This window comes from Mirounga angustirostris, unplaced genomic scaffold (assembly GCF_029215605.1).
Source record: "Mirounga angustirostris isolate CCGP_5_RB_7025 unplaced genomic scaffold, mMirAng1.0.hap1 SCAF_17, whole genome shotgun sequence".
NCBI lineage: Eukaryota > Metazoa > Chordata > Mammalia > Carnivora > Phocidae > Mirounga > Mirounga angustirostris.
Window position 1 is genome coordinate 50,944,602 of NW_026991725.1, and position 18,054 is coordinate 50,962,655.

The window sequence follows — 18,054 nt, forward strand, 5'->3', positions numbered from 1 at the left end:
TCTGTGGACAGAAGGCTGGCTCTGGGTCTGATCTAAGCTGGCTCTTTTCCTGTTCTTGTCCTCAGGCTGGGATCATTACAGAGGCAAAGTTGAAGGATCTGACACCCCCCATGCCTGTGATGTTCATCAAGGCCATTCCTGCAGATAAGCAGGACTGCCGCAGCGTCTACCCTTGTCCTGTGTACAAGACTTGTCAGCGGGGACCCACCTACGTGTGGACTTTCAACCTGAAGACTAAGGAGAAGCCATCTAAGTGGGTTCTAGCTGGAGTCGCTTTGCTTCTCCAGACTTAGCTGCCTGCAGAACCACTAAGAAAACAAGGCGGGGCTGGAGGCTGCCCAGGACAAGTGGGTGAGGGGAGACGGAGACGCAGAGATAAGGAATCACACGTACTCACAATTCTGTAGAATTCTTGTAGGGAACCTGGAGAGAAGGCAGAGCTGGAGGTGTCCAGACCCAGGAACTAGGGGAGAAGCATTTCAGAACACTGCACCTTTCCTAATAAAGTGATTGATTCTTCTAGTGTGTCTGGCCCCAGCTTTGAGAGTGGCAGAGTCATAGGTGATCCTGAAGTGACCAAGAGAAACGAACCACAAACACTTGAGCCCTGATGTTGGTGCACGGCACCAAACTCAGTGCTCGAGCTCCCAGCTACTCTGTGGACTAGACACTTCAGCATCACCCCCAAGTCTGTATTTTGACGAGCTCCCCAGGTGATACGTACGCACAGCACGGTTTGAGAAATAGTACTCTGGATCAGGGATCACCCAACTTTTTCTGTCAAGGGCCAGACAGGCTTTGCGGGGCATTTGTCTCCACTGCAATGACTCAGTGCTGCCACTGTGGACCCAAAGTGGCCCCAGCACCTACATAAGTGGGTGTGGCTGGGCTCCAATAAAACTGTATTTGCAAAAACGTGGGGGGCCATATTTTGCTGATCACTGCTCTAGAGGATAAGGGAAGTATACACATGATATTTATCCTTCATTAATTCACACACGCCTTCAATTTGTCAAACACCTACGGTTCGCTGAGAACACAACTGTGAATGAGTTAGGTTGTTTCCTTGTATCTCTATCATCCTTCATATCATTTAAGAGGGACCCATGGAGAAACTCTTCACCTAAAGCTTTTGAACCTAACAGTCTTCTAGATTTTTCTCTGCGGAACAAATTTTCACTGGAAGCCCAAAGAGTTCCAGAGTTCTAAAGAGCTCTTATAGGGAGGCCTGTGTGCTAAGAAGAGTCCAGGAGGGCCTAGTATTCCTTCTAGAATCCTTAATCCTACATATCCTTAATGAATTATGATTTAGAACAGTGGCCCTAAATCTTGAGCAGGCATCAGAGTCCCCCTGGGGGGTTGGTTAAAACAAAGACTGCTGGGCCCCACCCTTCAGAATTTATGATTCAGAAAGTCTAACAGACTTCCGATGTTGCCAGTCCAGGGAACACACTTGCAGAACTGCTGATCTAAAACAAAATCCTGGGACACCTGGGTGGCTCAGTCGGTTAAGTGTCTGCCTTCAGTTCAGGTTGTGATCCCAGGGTCCTGGGATGGAGCCCCAAGTCCGGCTCCCTGCTCAGCGGGGAGTCTGCTTCTCCCTCTCCCTCTGCCTCTCCCCCTGCTTGTGCTCTCTCAAATAAATAAGTAAATAAGTAAATAAATATAATCCCAACACCCTACAAATCTCTGCTGTATCGAATACAGAATCAAATGCTAATTCCTCCATGATTTTCCTGCTTTCTGCCCTGTGGTTCCTGCCCCCCCTAATGAGGGGCCTTACTCCTCACCTCCATGCCATAAGGGAATTAATAAAATTCCTCTGGAATCCAGGAATTCCAACTTGAGTTTTGTCTCTCCTCATCAACCTGTAACATACTTGCCATGGTTTGCCAACAACCTACAGTTTCCTGCCTACAGATTAATCTGTTTGCAGGAAGACAGCTCTGCCCTCCTCGGAGCCTCATCCTTCCTGGTCCTCAGCAACAATAAAACAAGTGCAGGCGAGAGGAGGACCAAGACGGAAGGAAGACGGAAGTCTCACTCTGAGAGCAGGACCCTTGGGGCATGTGATCTGGAAGAAAGGACAAGTGTGCAGGTTAGATCTCCGTGTCACACCTCCAGACAGAACTGAAAGTAGATCAATACTACTGACTTCCTCCTAATACCTACTGACCAAATGAGATAATGAAGATCATTTTAGGGGCGCCTGGGTGGCGCAGTCGGTTAATCGTCCGACTCTTGATCTCAGCCTAGGTCTCGATCTCAGGGCCGTGAGTTCAAGCCCCGCATTGTGCTCCACGCTGGGCACAGAGCCTACTTAAGAAAAAAAAAAATCATTTTAAAGCACACACCACTTTGGAAAACTGACAGCCAGGAGAAAGAGGGGCAGGTTGTGGCAGCTGAGCAAGTGGGAGGTGAGCTCAGAAGGACACCAGGCATGACACACTTACCCGAGAGAAAGAATGCCCAGCACTAACCGAGTTCTCACACCTGGACACCAGGTTAGCAATTTCCTATTACTGTTCAGCTGACTGATAAACTTGGTAAGTTTGTACAGGATGATCAGGAGCTCAACCACCATTTAGGGTCTTCTATGAGAAAATGCACTTTGAGTTACAGTTAAAACAAAGTCGACACTAGAGACACAAATAAGATAGGGAGTGACGTTAAGTTTATTTAAAACGAGGGACACCTGAAGTTAATTTTTGTACCTGTGTGACAAGGAACACACGGGAGCTCCCTGGCCCTCTCCGCTGCCCCTTCTGTAACAAGAGATCTACTCTAGGACCCCCAACCTAAAGAGCTGACCTGAGGTCCTTCCCATGAGCAGCAACTGCCCTCATCCAGTTAAACTCTCCCCAGACAGCACTTATAACACAGGATCTCCGAAACAAGAAATGAGCTGAAAGATGAAGACTCTTCTTTCTCCTGACACAGAAGCAAGAAAATAAACCAAGGCAAAATCCAACCCAGAGGCCACCATGTCCTCCCAGTCCAAAGCCGTGTTCAGGTAACTCTCCTCTCTCATCCATGATGATAAAAAAAAGAACAGGGCTGGTCTTTAAGAGCTGCAATTTCTCCAGATGGAACGAAGTATTTTTAAAAGGACCAGAGCCAGAACTGGGCTAAGAGAGCCTGACTACTGAAAGGGCTTCTTTCCTAAATGGGATCTTTGATGTTTATCAAGGCTCGAGCTCCAGCTGAAACTCTTCCCGCAGCGGGAACACTTGTAAGGTTTCTCTCCTGTGTGAACTCTCTGATGTCGATTAAAGTTGGATCTCTGAATAAAACTTTTCTCACAGATGGGACATTTATAGGGTTTCTCTCCCGTGTGGATCTTCTCATGGTGACGCAACCCCGAGAAGTCGCTAAAGCCTTTCCCACAGTAATCACATTTACAAGGCTTCTCTCCCGTGTGGATCCTCTGATGCTTCACAAAGTCTGAACTCCGTAGAAAGGCTTTTTTGCAGGTGGGGCACTGAAAGTACGTCTCTCCGGTGTGAGTTCTTTGGTGGAAAACCAGCTGAGAATTCCTATAAAAGGTCTTCCCACACTCCCTGCAGGTGGGGAGTTTCTGGGACATGGGGGCTCTCGGCTGCCCTTTCGGAGAGGACTCTCTCTTCTCCTCCAGCCACAGCAGGGACAGTTCTTCTGGATGGGGATTAGCCAAATGCTGTTTCCCAGAATTCCTTCCATGGGGCGAAAGCTGGCTCGCTGGCCCCTCACCCTGAAGGTTTTCTGGAGCCTCGGGGAGACTGTCCCCTTCTCCAAAGCATCTCGGTTCATCCTCACTGACGAGGCCACCCAAGGACACCTGAGAAGGTGCCTCACCTGACACTTGACAGGAGACATCAGAAGCTTCCTGGCCTCTACAATTTTCCAAATTCACGTTCTCTTTGTCATTCTCCTGCCTGTCTCCTGGAAGAAGAAAGAAGATTTGAAATCATTCAATCAATGGGATGCCCTGTTTTCTAACTGGTATGAAGAAAAAAGGTTCATCATGAAACATTAATTCTTCTTGTCAAGGGAGCATCAGTGAGTGAGGAAGGATATCATCATCCAGCCCGAGCGCCTGGCACTCACTGCTGGGGTCCAGGCTAAGTGGTCCAGCTCTGGGGCTGAGGAGAACGTCTGACAGCAGAGGGGGTGCACACAGGGCCCTGCCGACCGCCCCTGCCCCCGTAAATGAGCCACATTCTTTTTTTTAAGATTTTATTTTTAAGTTATCTCTACAGCCAACATGGGACTTGAACCTAAAACTCCGAGATCAAGAGTCGCACGCTCCACCAACCGAGCCAGCCAGGCCACCCCGAGCAGCATGCATTTCTTAAGGCCCAGGAAAAACAAGGGTATTATATAAGGGTGTTACTTTGAAAAAGGATTCGTTTTTATCTGGTTCTACATAAAACATAAGTCTGATCATTAAAAATAATTTGGAGAGAAAAACAGAAGAAAACCAATCCAACCTCAGTCATACTACCCAGAGGTAGCAACCATGATTATACATTTCCTTCCGGTGTTTGTTTAATCTAGACATATGTATAGTTTACATATGTGCGTGCTTTTCTCTTTTTTTACATAATTGATATCATACTGTATACACAGTTCCATACCTGGCTTTGTGGCACTTAAATTGTAAATGGCGGCATTTACCAATTTCACATGGATTCTCCCATTCACGAGTCACCTAAAACTTCATGAAATGCATTAATGTGTCACTTTACTGTGTGGCTTTAATGCACAGTGAGGCTGTGGTGCCGAAGTGGATCCCTCAGTCTGTGCCTGAATGCAGCATTCCCTGTGTTTCACTAACTCGGGTTAACAGTTAAAATTCTGTTTTTCTCCGGGTGCCTGGGTGGCTCAGTTGGTAAGCGTTTCAGGTTCTGGGTTCGAACTCCACAAGGGGCTCTTTGCTCAGCTGGGAGTCTGCTTCTCCCTCTCTCTCCCCCTCTGTGCTCTCGCTCGCTTTCTCAAATAAATAAAAATCTTTTAAAAAAAAGATTGTTTTTCTCCTAACTTAAGTTTTTGGTTATTACCGCTAAATGATACATAGAGTAAAAGCTTTTATTTTGGTGGCAGAATTTGTGTCCAACTTTTATAAATTAGGGTTAGGGTTAGGGGTAGATCCTTTCTCTTTCCTGTATTAGTGTCTTCAAATTATCTGTTAGAGACCCCGGAATCTGCTAACAACTTTACCTGACTTGTTAATTCACAGAGTCTTAGAACATACTCCTCTCAAATGACAAAGGTACTTTTCTCTTGTCTTTAAAGAAGCCTTTATAAATATCATTTTAAAGCTGAATTATAGTCCATCATGGAGACGTCACCATAAACACATAATACTAAGCACTTGACTTACTGAATTCTCCTACTGTGGAAATCCAAGTTGTTTCTTGTGGTTTGGCTGCTATAAATAATGCTGCGATTTTTCTTCATCCATTTTTGCCCACATTTCTGACCACTTCAGGTTCCTTCAAGTGTTACTACCGTGCCAAGAGACGTGACGCTCTTTCTGAGGCTCCTGACACTGACTGGCAAATCCATCTCCAGAAAGACTACGCCCTCCCGCTTAGCTGGGCTAAGCGAAGGGGAGTGTTCGATACTTAAATACTGAGTATTTCTAAAATAACTGGCCACTGAGAGTGGTGAAAGAAGTAAGCTTTTCATTGCTATAAATTTTAATTCCTTAGTGAATGAAGGATGACTTTTTTCACATTTATGAGCTATTTTTCATAAGACTCCTGTCCATTTTTTTACTGGGAAAGTCATTTTTTCTTATTAACCTGCATTAACTCTCTCATATTAAGAAAAATAATCATTAATCTGTCGTGTTTTTGAACAATGTTTTTCACCAATTTAGTTACCTTAATTTTGTTTGGGGTTATTCATGTTTGGAGTTATTTATGTATATGTGTAAGTTGTGGGGGTCTTTTATTTTTAAATATACTCAACTCTATCAATCTTTTCCTTTAACAGTTTTCTTCCATGGCTTTTATATTGATAAAATCTTCCCCGTCCCAGACGTGAGTCAAATATTCACCCACATCCTTCCTTATTATTATTTTCACATCTTTTTCATCAAATTTAAACTAATTCATGAAGAACCCCTCCTCCCATGGATCTGCGCTCCCTCTTCCCCTGCCACATGCTAAATCCTCATACAGACCAGTGTCTCTTCTGAGGCTCCCTTTTCTGTTCCATCAGTCTGTGAGGCTATTTTTATATCAGTAGCCCATCATTTTAATGACTTCACCTTTCTAAAATGACAGATTTTTTTTTTTAAGTAGGCTCCATGCCCAATGTGGGGCTCGAACTCATGACCCCGAGATCGGGTCACAAGCACCACCAACTGAGCCAGCCAGACTAAAATGACAGACTCTTAATATTTATAGATCTAATGTTGATGAAACATTCTTCTTCCAAGACTCTTTCGTATTCTTGCAGTATTCTCCCAGATAACTACTGAAGATTCATTTTCCTAAATAGTTCTTTGGGGGTGAGGGGGCAAATTCCTTGGGATTTTGATCAGAGTACATGGCTTCCTGAGGTTTACTCCCCTGCTGGCCTGCTTTAACTAGGAACCATTCTTCCATATGGTCAAACAGCATACATGCTCTCTCCCGAGACTTCTGCCCCGTTGGTGTGAGTCCAGATCTGGTAGAGACTAGCTAACTGTTGCGTCTTTCAGATGGGACCAGCCCTTTCTGGTCCTATTTCTTGTTCCCACACTAGTCCGGGCCCGTCCCTGCACCCCTGGCTCTGGCATCGACTTTCCACAGGGTTCCTCAAGCATTCCTTCCAGTCCACCCTGCACATGCCTACCTCCCTGGCTTCTCTTCCTACAGAGCCTCTTTTTCAGTAACCGACAATGGCATTTCTTTGCCCGGTTAAGGCAGGCTAGCTTTATAGACGTTCTGCGTCTCTTTCAAGGTAAGATCTAAGGGGACCATGTCAGCAGGTGGGTTGAAGGAGGAGGGAAAGAAAAAAAAAAAAAAAGAATGAGTGGGGATACATGAGCTATAGATCACAAATCTATCATCATATATATCACTATATATCACATATAAAGTCTGTCTGCCACGGAGCATATGGGAAATCCCTTCCACTCAACTTTGCTGGGAACCTGAATCTATTAAAACAAAAACCCTAATGCAACAACCTCTAAAGCAGCGTTTTCAAACTTTTTTTTGTCTGCCACCCACAGTAAGAAATATGTTTATACTGAAATACAGAACACACATATTTATAACAAAAATTTCCAAATGCTACCTACCCTGACATTTGAGATTTTCTACCTGCATTCTGGTATTTTCTATTCGGTCTTACCACTGCAATTTTTTAAATGCTTGCTGCAACCTAGAAGATGATTTCGCAATACACTGACTAGTCATGAAACACAGTTTGAAAAATACTGCTCCGCAGGAATCCTTGTGAAATAGTCGTATGATAAACCTATTGGTTAGAATTAAAATCCTACGTTTCATTTGATGCTTGCTGTCTCTGTAGTATATTAGCAGAGGATAATAATTAATTCAATTCCACTGGGGAGAAAGAATGACTTGTCATGCAACTGTCATCCCTGGCCCTTTTCTTCCTTCACAGTTCTGGGATCTTTGGTCTACAGAGAAGGGGGGGTATGGAGGTGAGCATGACAGGTAGGTGTTACATGACTGCAATGTTTTAAACAGAGCACAGCGAACAAAGGGTGATTGCTACATTACAACAGAACAAGGTCACATAGCTCTTCCTCTCCAGCCTTAAAATACATGACTTATAGGAAGTGTTTGTCGTTGCTGTTTAGTGAAAGTTAGGTGCTCAGAGATTAAACATGTTTTTCCATTTATTTTGTCTTAATTAGTATTCATTTCGCTAGAACCAGAATAAAGAAAGAAAAAAGGAAAACGACAGAGTCAGGAAGTGCAGTAATTGCTGTTATGTCACCTTTTTGTAGTGGATTCGATTCATATCTGTATTGGTATCCACCTGTCCTAATCTTAACTCTGTCTGAGAAAGCAAGCTGTCACGGCAGACAAGACTGAAGCAGCAGGTCCAATGTGTGGTCTCTGTTCCTTGATGACATATATATGTATCAACAGCCCCGAACCAGAGATGGGGAGACCCAGCGTCAGCACTCCTACTGGACTGACCAGATCATGGCCCGTTACAGACAAGGTCATAGACATCAGGTCCTAGTGCCTCCCCCACCACTTCCAATTTAATGACAGGAGGTCAGAAATGGCTCAGGCCCAATGAAAGATCACTCACCTATACAGGTGGGTCTTGGGATCTTCTCACCAACAGGAAGGTGCAGTCCCACCAGCTCTTCCCCATATTCTGCTGAATTAGTCAGATCAGACTTGGAACTGGAAATGCCTGGCACGCAGAGAGATAACAGGAAGCCTAGATGAATGGGGAGAACTGGGGACCAAGCTGTGTCCTTCAAAGGTACAATCTGACTGTGAAAGGGAAATATGAAGGATCTGGGGCGCCTGGGCGGCTCAGTCGGTTAGGCGTCTGCCTTCAGCTCAGGTCATGATCTCGGGCTCCTGGGATCCAGCCCCGCATGGGGTTCCCTGCTCAATGGGGAAACTGCTTCTCCCCTTGCTTGTGCGCTCTCTCTCTCCCCCTCTCAAATAAATAAATAAAATCTTTAACAACAACAAAAAAAAGCAACTTATCTTAGGCTATTGGGAGCTTCCAAGACCCCAGTAACTCACAAGATGACTAAGATACATGGTGAAGGTCACAAAAAGGAAGAGTCTAGACAGGTGACCAGAAGGGCTTCCATACCACCTGGCAGGTGCAAGTCCGGTGATTGGGCCCCACCAACGGCTGGTTGGGACAGTGCGGTTTAGTGACACGGAGCGTGGACTCAATCAGCCACACTCCGACAGTTCTGAGTTCTGTCCTAACTCAGCACTTATGACCTACGTAACAGTGAGCACATGGCTGGATCTGACACTCACCTTGGTCATCTCCAACACAGGATGACCCTCACCTATCTCGTAGATTTAGGGAGTGACTACATGGAATGCAGCCATGACAGTTCCGGGCACACGGAATCCTTCCAGTACAAGGAAGCTCTCTAAATGCTATCTCCAGCCCCCAGCCGCGCCCCTCGTGCCCTCCCTGACCCAGGCGACATCAAGTGGAGCAGCTGTCTCTAACGGGACACGGGAAATGTTTAACGCCTCCGCCCGTCAGACTAGCACATGCCCTCACCTCCTGAGACCATTTTCCCGTAGGTCTCCAGCATGAGATCCCAGTACTGCTCCTTCTGAGTGGAATCCAGGTGCCTCCACTGCTCCTGGAAAACACACAATGCCATGACACCGCTGCGCGTCTGTGAACCAAGGAGAGGCCAAAGGGGAAAACCACAGTCTCCATGTCACTATCTCCTGCCCTGGTTAGAAACCATTTAGGTTTTAAAGTTCTGGATTTTTTTTTTTCCAGTTGCACATATTTAAGAGTGAAGGACACAGAGAGAAGGCAGAGGCCTTTGCTACACTGTCCTTTACATTTTTCTTTTTTTAACTCAGTGCTTATAATAGAGGTCTTTGAATGGTAGGAGCCTGATAGTCCCAATATTTCATTAAAATCTGGAAATTCAAGAGGGAAAAGAAATTAAAAGGGAAGGTGTTGGAAATGCAAGCGCAAATCAGCAAAAAGGTGGCAAGAGCCCACGATGAAGTCAACTGCGTTGTCTCCCTGACACAGACCGGTGGATTCAGAGCAGAGACAGAGACTGCTTCCATGCACACTTGGAAACCCTCCGACAGTTCTGAGTTTAAGGTCTAACGTTAGACCAGTTTTCCTCCCACTTATGGAAAATCGATGGATTCTCTGGAGCCAGGTGCTCCTCAATTATTCCCCAAAACAAGCCCTTCTTTTCCTAGGAAACTGGAGACCAGAGACTCAAAACTGGGAACGCTGCCAGCCTGGAGTCTCCTGTGAATTCAAATTCCAGTCTTCCCACCGAGGAGCTGGCTGTTGGAGACTCAGTCTGTACGACGGCGGGATTCATAAACGGCACAGCCCTTGGGGTCAAACACACGGGTTTCGAGTCCCAGATTTGCCACGGCTACCTGTGTGATCTTAAGTTACATAACCTCTGAGTCTCCGTCCTCACTTGATTAGAGTACGAAACTCAAAAGCTAACAAATAATGCGTCACTTGTTTTCACAGCACGATGTAGTCTTCATTCGCAGCACTCATCAGTTTACAAAATATTTACGTGTATGTGTGTGTACACACACACACGTGCGCATCCGCACAAGTCTCTAAGAGCTGCCCCTACTGGCATGTGAGCCACATGAGAAAAGGACTCCCCACTGTACTTTCTCAGTCCCCACGACGATGCCCAGAACACAGCAGGCACTCGATGTATGTCGTCCAGCAGAAATAAAGCGCTCGGCAAGTAACTCCTCAGGAAGGGATACGTTTATCACTGTTCTTATCTTACAAGTGGTGTCCGGGATACTCGGTCTCCCAGACCGCCCACCAAGGGTCTGCAGAGAGAATTAAGGCGCTCTGTACACTTTCCGGAACCTCAAAGCCAATAGCCATGCATTATTATCACAAATAGCTAGCTACGGGGAGCAAACTAAGGAGGACGAACAAGAAAATGAGATCATCCTACGACACAGGTACACCCAGGGAAGCCATTCTCGGTCCTAAATCAAGTCTGCCCCCCAGCACACCAAAGGGAAGCGGAAGACCTGAAAAAGCATGAAGACACCAGAAGTCTGCAATGAGCAGATACTAAGCAAAAATTTTAAAAAGCAAAAGATGGCTGGATTTTTTTTTAAGATAAAATGTGAAAAGTGGGGGCGCCTGGGCGGCTCAGTTAGTTAAGTGTCCGACACTTGATTTCGGCTCAGGTCATGATCTCGGGGTCCAAGATCGGACTCGTGTGGGGCTCTGCTTGAGATTGTTTCCCCTTCTGCTCCTCCCCCTGCTCACACGCTACCTCTCCCTCTCTAAAATAAATAAAATCTTTAAAAAAAAAAGCGAAAAGTGACAAATATATTTTACCATATACTTAAGTATTAACTATAACCACATTTTTTAAAGATTTTTATTTATTTACTTGTCAGAGAGAGAAAGAGAGAGCACAAGCAGGGGGAGCGGCAGGCAGAGGGAGAGGCAGGCTCCCTGCCAAGCAGGGAGCCTGACACAAGACTCAATCCCAGGACCCCGAGATCATGACCTGAGCCAAAGGCAGATGCTTAACCGACTGAGCCACCCAGGCATCTCTATAACCACATTTTTAATTTGAATTTTAATTTAGAATTTTTGACTATTAAAGGAATTCATAGAGTTATGGGCTTATTTTGTTAATCTGTGAGTGAAGCTACCTTAACAACCTCCTGAAAATAACCAGCGTGCTGAATACGGGGCCCCTCAGTCTTTTCGATCAGAAGACACAGACCCTTGCTTCAGCAGTCCCAGAGAGAGTAACGGGCATGTCGAGCACAGGAATGACTGCTCAGATGCCCGGCTTGCTGGATACACAGCCGGTTCCGTGGGCACCGGAATGGGAGCTCCCAAAGACAGTACAAGGCAACAGAGAGTGCGGCCACCAAAATCCCCAAGGTCCGTAATCAGCTCATTCAAAACTCAGAAAAGACGCTTCAGGAGGGCTCTAAGCAGCATACCTCCACATGAAGCCACACACTCGCTCAAGGAACTGCCAAGAAGCTAGGGATGTGTGAATAAAGCCCTCACTCTACAGGCAAGACACAACTGCACCCATCTTGCCTTTTCCTCATTTTTATAAGAGGAGAAAAAAAAATCTCAATTCCTATTCCAGAAGGACAGAACTATGGACTCTGATAAAACAAAGTTATCTTGATTTTGTATGGAGACAGCACCACCTTGTGGGTCCATGAGACACTGCACAACTGACTTGCAGGGTTCTCTGCACCCTGTTCCTTTCCTGAAGGCTGAAAACAGGAATGCGAGTAAACGCATCCCCAAGTCTATCTATGTGAGGCTCTAACTCAGCCAGTGTTCCTAACAATGCAGGACCACTGTGTAGGGATGCTACTTCCTTATTCTGGCATTATTCACGAAGCTCCTGACCTATCAAAGAGATGAGAGGGAGTGATTACATCTATTTTAGTATCTCCTTCACTTCACAAAGCATCCATTAAATATCAAGGTCCTTCTGATGCGAACAGTTTTTGTTAGGGTTTGGAGCAGGGATACTGGGATTGGATAAGAGTGACTTTTGTTTGGACTGAGTGGCTATTAATCAATTGCCTGCTCAGTATAATACACACACACACACACCGTGATGCTGAACATTTTTAGTCTTTTGAGCTATCCAAAACAAGTCATGGTTAATGTTATGTTATGAATAGTTAATGCTTAATTCTACTGGTTAAAATATGTTCAGAAATTGTATAGACCTTTCATACGGATACTTTTCCTTACTACAGAGGCAACAATAATCCTCCATGTCTGCTTGAAATATTTCACAAAATACCCAAATCACTGTCACTACGAAACCTCCTAACAATTTGGTTTCTAGGTATCTGGAAAGTAGGAGGACAGGTATCCCTGAGACACTAAGAAGGTCTGTGCCTCTCCTGGCCCGTCCCATCCCTCTCCCCAGGGTAAACAGTGAAGTCGGCATTCTGGTTTCTCCATCTCTGAGCCTGGGAAGCTGAGGCTCATATCTGGCGTAAGCATCACAACCAAGCACCACCTACTGGCTTCCCTACCTTGACCTTCACTCCAAGTACCTCAGGAGGCAAGTCCCAAGAAGGGTTCCCCAAAGGTCTGAAACAATGCTTTGATCAGGGCGTACAGGTTCCAGAAAAACTTTATTTTTAATCAAACGCAACTTTTCTGAGTTGTTAATTTAACTACGTATTCAAAATAAACCTGTTCCCAAACTTGTTCACAGCCAAGATGGAGTAACAGAGACCAGATTTATCTTCCCACCTGAAACAACTGAAAAAGAGAACAAAATATATGACACAATGGTTCGCAGACATCACCTGCTAGGCAGAGCAGAGCAGCGATCCCTAAAAGTGAGGAAACAAATTAGGTGAGCCCTGCACTGGCCAGGGAGAGAGCACCCCAGGTGCGGGCAGAAAGAGCTCAGAGTTTGAGGCGGTGAAGGCAGTTATAGTTAGCAGGGCAGAAGATCAGAGTGGGGAGCCAAACAGAGAGAGAGCTCCAGAGACGTACAGGGGTCCCCCAAAAGAAGCGGAGGAAACAGAGCTTACATGGTGTTGGAAATAGTTATTTTCCACCAGCCAGAGTGGAAACCTTGTACACCAGGCAGCATCAGGTGGAATACACAGAAGGGCAGTGCCTCAGTAGTGGGAAAAGTGAGCCCAGACTAAAGACTTCTCTGGTGCCGTAACACAAACCACGTCCAAGTAACTCAACCACATGCCAGAGCAAAACTCAACAACATTTAGAGGAATGTCAAAATACCCAGCACCCAACAAGGTAAAATTCACAACGTCCAATCAAAGGTTGCTGGGCAAAGTAGCAGGAAAACACCTCAAAGTAGCAGGAAAACACCTCAAAATGAGATCAATCCATCCAAACTGACTCAGAAATGACAGAGGTGATAGATTAGTAGACAAGGACATTAACACAGATGGTATGGCCACATCCTGTACGTTCAAGAAAGTGTAGGAAAGACCCAATATGTTAAGTATAGACATGAAAAATATAACGAAGCCCCAGTTCAAATGTCTAGAGATGAAAACTATACTGGATGGGATTAACAATGGATTAGACTCTGTGGAAGAGAAGATCAGTGAACCTGAAGACACATAAACAGAAACCATCCAAAATGAAACAGATTTTTTTTAAAAAAAGAGAGAGAAGAGCATCAATAATCTCTGGGACAACCTCAAGAGATCTAACATGTCCGCACGTTATCATCATATACAGCCCATGGGGGTGTTATTCTCAAAGTCTGCAAAGAAGTGGAGAAAGAAGGGAGATAGAAAGCAGTTGAAGAAATACTGGCCAAAATTCTTCCGAATTTGCTGGAAACTATAAACCCACAGATCCAAGAATCCCAAAGAATCCCAAGCACAAGAAACATGAAGAAAATGACTCCCAGGTCCATTACAGTCCAACTGTTAAAAACCACTGAGAAAATATTCAAAGAAGCAAGAAAACTACATTACGTGCAGAAAAACAAAGGGAAGAGTACAGATGGCATAATTCCATTTTATATACAATTCTAGAAAATGCAAACTAATGTACGGTGACAGAAAGCAGCTCAGTGGTGGCCTCGGGATCTCAGGATTAGGGGAGCATAGGGGACAGGAGGGAGGGATCACAAAAGGGCAAAAGGAAACCTTTGGGCGTAACATGTTTATCATCCTGATTGTGGTCATGGTTTCACACATGTGTGTATATATCAAAAACGTACCAAACTGTACACTTGAAATATGGTCAGTTCGCTGTTTGTCAATTATGCCTCTGTAAAGTTGGGGGAGGCGACCTGACCCACATTTGATAGAAGCATACAAAATCTCAGACTGACTCATATCGGGCGAGGCCTAGACCAGAAAATCAAACAGAGCCTTTTCTCAGCATAACCCAAGGAACAGGAAAGGGAGAAACAAGAGGGCCACTTCTCCCAGGACCCAGATTCCATTATCCACTAGACATTCTGCCTCAAGAGAAATGCTGAGACTCAGGTTTCATTCCATGTGTACTGTTCTTGTTGTCCTTGCTAGGCGGTCCTCTCTCCTCCGCTTCTGAGAACGCGTCCCCTTTCCATCCTCCTGACTGCCAGCTGACACCCTCGAGCCCGGCTCTGGGGTGAGAGAGGCAGAGAAGCCAGCTCACCGGAGGTGCTGCTTGGAGAAAGGAGGCTCCGAAGTCCTGGTCTCTGATGAGCCTTTCCTCCGGTGGGCCGGGAGGCAGGGTAGCAGCCATCACTGAAGGGAGGAACAAAAAGTCTGAAGACTCTAGATGTCGTCGCAAACCACTCCCCGGAGGGTACGGATGAAAACTGTCCCAAATGAGAACCGATGCCTGTCCCACCGTCCATGATGTCAAGACTCGTGTTTACCTCCCTAACAAACTCCAACTTCCCACAACCTTCCAAACAGCCTCACTTGTATTTTCCCCCTCCTTCCTTCCCCCTTCCTCAGAACCAACATTCAAATGGTCTGGCCCAGTCATAAAGGAGATTCACACACTGAATCTCCGCATCAGAGGGATTCAGGAGGTCTACCCTGTTTCCAAACTTTCCAGAGATACCCTCACCTGAGCAGCATATCATTTTCAACTCACTCTGAGGCCTACTAACCACAATCCCCAAAACTCCCCAAGAAAGCACCACACACCACGAGTAACTGCCCCTCACCTAATTCTTGTTCCATGTCAGACTCCTCTTTCACTGGATGGCTCGGAGGCTCCAGAGGCCTGCAGGGTGAGTCCTGAAGTCCCAGCTCCTGAGGCCCCACTTCAAAATGGCGTTCTACTTCCCCCACTTGGCAGCTTGCAGATTCCATCTTCTCTGACAAGATTTCCTGTCCTAGAACCTGGATGCTGATCTAGAGACCACATATTACTAATTACCGAAAGATCCAGACTGAGGGGTTCTGAAAGAAACAAAGGTAACACTCTATAACAGATAATAAGACAGTCCTTAGGGACATGGAGTAGGGAAAACCAGCTTCTCTGTCTAGACCAGCAGGAACCTGTGAGGAAAACATCCTGAGGGGCCAAAAGCTGAGGCCTGAATCGGGCCTGGGAGACCCTGAACATGCCATTAATAATGTGTTTCTACTGGACAGTCTCCACCAATTAAAACTCAGGTATCCTTTGAATAATTTCTCAAAGACTTTAGTAGAAAGATGGAATGGGACAAGAGACTTTATCTTCTATTTGTAATGACGAGAAAGTGTTGAGTCAGAGAACCTTAGAATTAGGGGAGATATATGGGGTATACTGATGCAGTACAGTAAGAAATATGTATTTAGTCTTTGTCCCAGGTTCCTGGCAGAGTCCCTAAAACCCTTGGAACTGCCTAAATGACAGGAGTGAGGAGCACATGCCATCATGAGCTCCTTTCAACCGTACCTGAGTTTATGCTAAGAAAGTGACGCTCGGTGGGCCCCCAGGTAGCTTCAGGATGGAGGCTGGTCACCACAGGACCCAACCAGGTGACCAGGGGACTGAACTCGCAGCCCCAACCCTCAACCCCTGAGGGAGATGGGCTGGAGATGTTCAGTCACCAATGGCCAATGATTATCGTGCCTAAGTAATGAAACCTCCCTAAAATCCACTAAACAATGGAGTTCAGGGAGCTCCTGAGCTGGTGGCCACACAGAAGTGGTGGGAAGATGGCATGCCCAGAGACGCCATGGAAGTCTCCTCCTAGGAGTCATTCTAGTAAATTAACTACCCCGAGGAGGAGGTTGTGGGAACCTCCAAATGTACAGCCCATCAGTCGTAAGTATAGCTGGCCTGGATGACTTGTGCTTGGTGTCTGAAATGGGAGCGGCCTGACGAGACTGACCCTTATCACACTGGGTCTGCCAACCCCAGAATATTAGTGTCAGATCTGAACTGAACTGTAAGACACCTCGCTGGTAGCAGTGAATTGGAGAACTGGTTGTTAGCACTGAGGGTCAGGAAAAAGACAAACACACCCGGTAAAGGCCCCAGAGGAGCCCTGTGCGTCATTGGCAGCTTCGACCCTCTGCTTACCCACTGCCACAGTCTCTGGGGGTCTCCCTTCAAGCTCTCCACAAGGGTCACAGCCTCCTCCCCGCTGCCGGGGCACTGTTTCCGCACCCACATCTGGATCTCCCCAGGCAGGATGGTCAGGAACTGCTCCAACATGAGGATCTCTAGGATCTGCTCCTTTGTGTGAACCTCTGGCTGCAGCCACTGGAAACAGAGCTTCCGCAGTTGTCTCAGCGTCTCGTGGGGCCCAGACATCACCTGGTAACGAAACTGCCTGAAAAGCTGGCGTGCGGCCTCAGGGTTAGAGAGCTCCCCTCGGGAGGCAGCATCTGGTCCTGAGAATGGGGCGTCCTCGGCCTTCGCCAGCCGCAGTGGCAGGACCAGGGCCTGCCCCAGCTCGACAGGCATCCTCTGGCTTGGCAAGTCCTTTTTTAGGTGAAGTGTTTCCGGGGTGGGGCTGTCGCTGGGGAGGACCAAGGCTTCACAGAGGCTCTCACAGGGGCCCTAGAGAGGGAACAAGAGCCAGGGCTGTGCAGAGGAGAGGGACACGTGATCGGTGAGACGAACGCACACCCCCCACATGAGAAAGATTATAACCTTGACCAAGCAAATCGCTAATACTGTATCTAAACTGGCATCATCACCCTGAGCGTTTTACAATATTCCCTCTCAGTCTCCAAATGTGCAAGCCAAGTAGAAAAATGAAATGCACCACGTGAAGCGTTTTTGCTACTGGTTTCCTAGCAAACGGCTCTTCCGGACACTTGCTCATCTGCATCTGTACGTCTGCAGACCAAAAAGTAAAGCTGAAGGAAGACATCAATGCCCTAGAAATAAAGGCTAATGTTGAAATAATCTGATGCTTCTGTAATAAATAGGAGGTTGAAGAGAACAAATTGATTTTTCCCCAAAAGATGCAATGAAATTTCTAGGTGATCTCTTTTGAGTGCCACGTGGAAAACTGGACTATTTGGGAACTTAGGAAAACCTGTCAGAACTGAAATCCTCAACCCCGGGCTTAAAGAAGACTTAGAACAAACAACAACTACCTCAAAAACATTCCTATGGCCTTGAACTAAGTGAGCACTATTTTATGGCAACTGGTATAAAAATTTAGAAGACAGTAACTAAGACAGTGAAAAGAGAAATATTAAACAACAAAGTTAGTATTCAGAAATGTTTAAAGAATCATGTACTATTTTGAGTTAACTTTCTTGCATAAGATCCTAATATTGGATCATTAGGTCAATCCTTGAATGTTATTAAAGAGCTACAGGTCTGGGACGCCTGGGTGGCTCAGTCGGTTAAGCGGCTGCCTTCAGCTCGGGTCATGATCCCAGGGTCCTGGGATCGAGTCCCACATCGGGC

General features: G+C 46.1%; 2 protein-coding genes across 8 annotated transcripts in view; one reads left to right on the top strand and one right to left on the bottom strand.

Annotated features, from left to right (window-relative positions):
* The window catches only part of DNAH9 (dynein axonemal heavy chain 9), a 336,543-nt gene extending 336,250 nt beyond the window's left edge, over positions 1-293 (top strand). The window contains exon 69 of the mRNA XM_064583354.1: positions 66-293. Within this exon, the coding sequence (XP_064439424.1) occupies positions 66-293 (228 nt within the window). The remainder of the gene's footprint in view (positions 1-65) is intronic.
* A 2,359-nt stretch (positions 294-2,652) lies between these two features.
* The window catches only part of ZNF18 (zinc finger protein 18), a 28,539-nt gene continuing 13,137 nt past the window's right edge, over positions 2,653-18,054 (bottom strand). For 3 of the 7 annotated variants that reach the window (XM_045889836.2, XM_064583328.1, XM_064583327.1), the window contains exons 3-8: positions 16,708-17,190; positions 15,359-15,548; positions 14,836-14,927; positions 9,226-9,310; positions 8,269-8,376; positions 2,653-3,921 (exon numbers count right to left, since the gene is read on the bottom strand). In XM_045889836.2, the coding sequence (XP_045745792.1) occupies positions 3,143-3,921; positions 8,269-8,376; positions 9,226-9,310; positions 14,836-14,927; positions 15,359-15,548; positions 16,708-17,094 (1,641 nt within the window). In that variant the 5' untranslated portion in view covers positions 17,095-17,190 and the 3' untranslated portion in view covers positions 2,653-3,142. Of the gene's footprint in view, positions 3,922-8,268; positions 8,377-9,225; positions 9,311-14,835; positions 14,928-15,358; positions 15,549-16,707; positions 17,215-18,054 lie in introns of all 7 variants that reach the window. The other 4 variants (XM_045889833.2, XM_045889835.3, XM_045889834.3 and 1 more) reach the window with 2 other exon arrangements.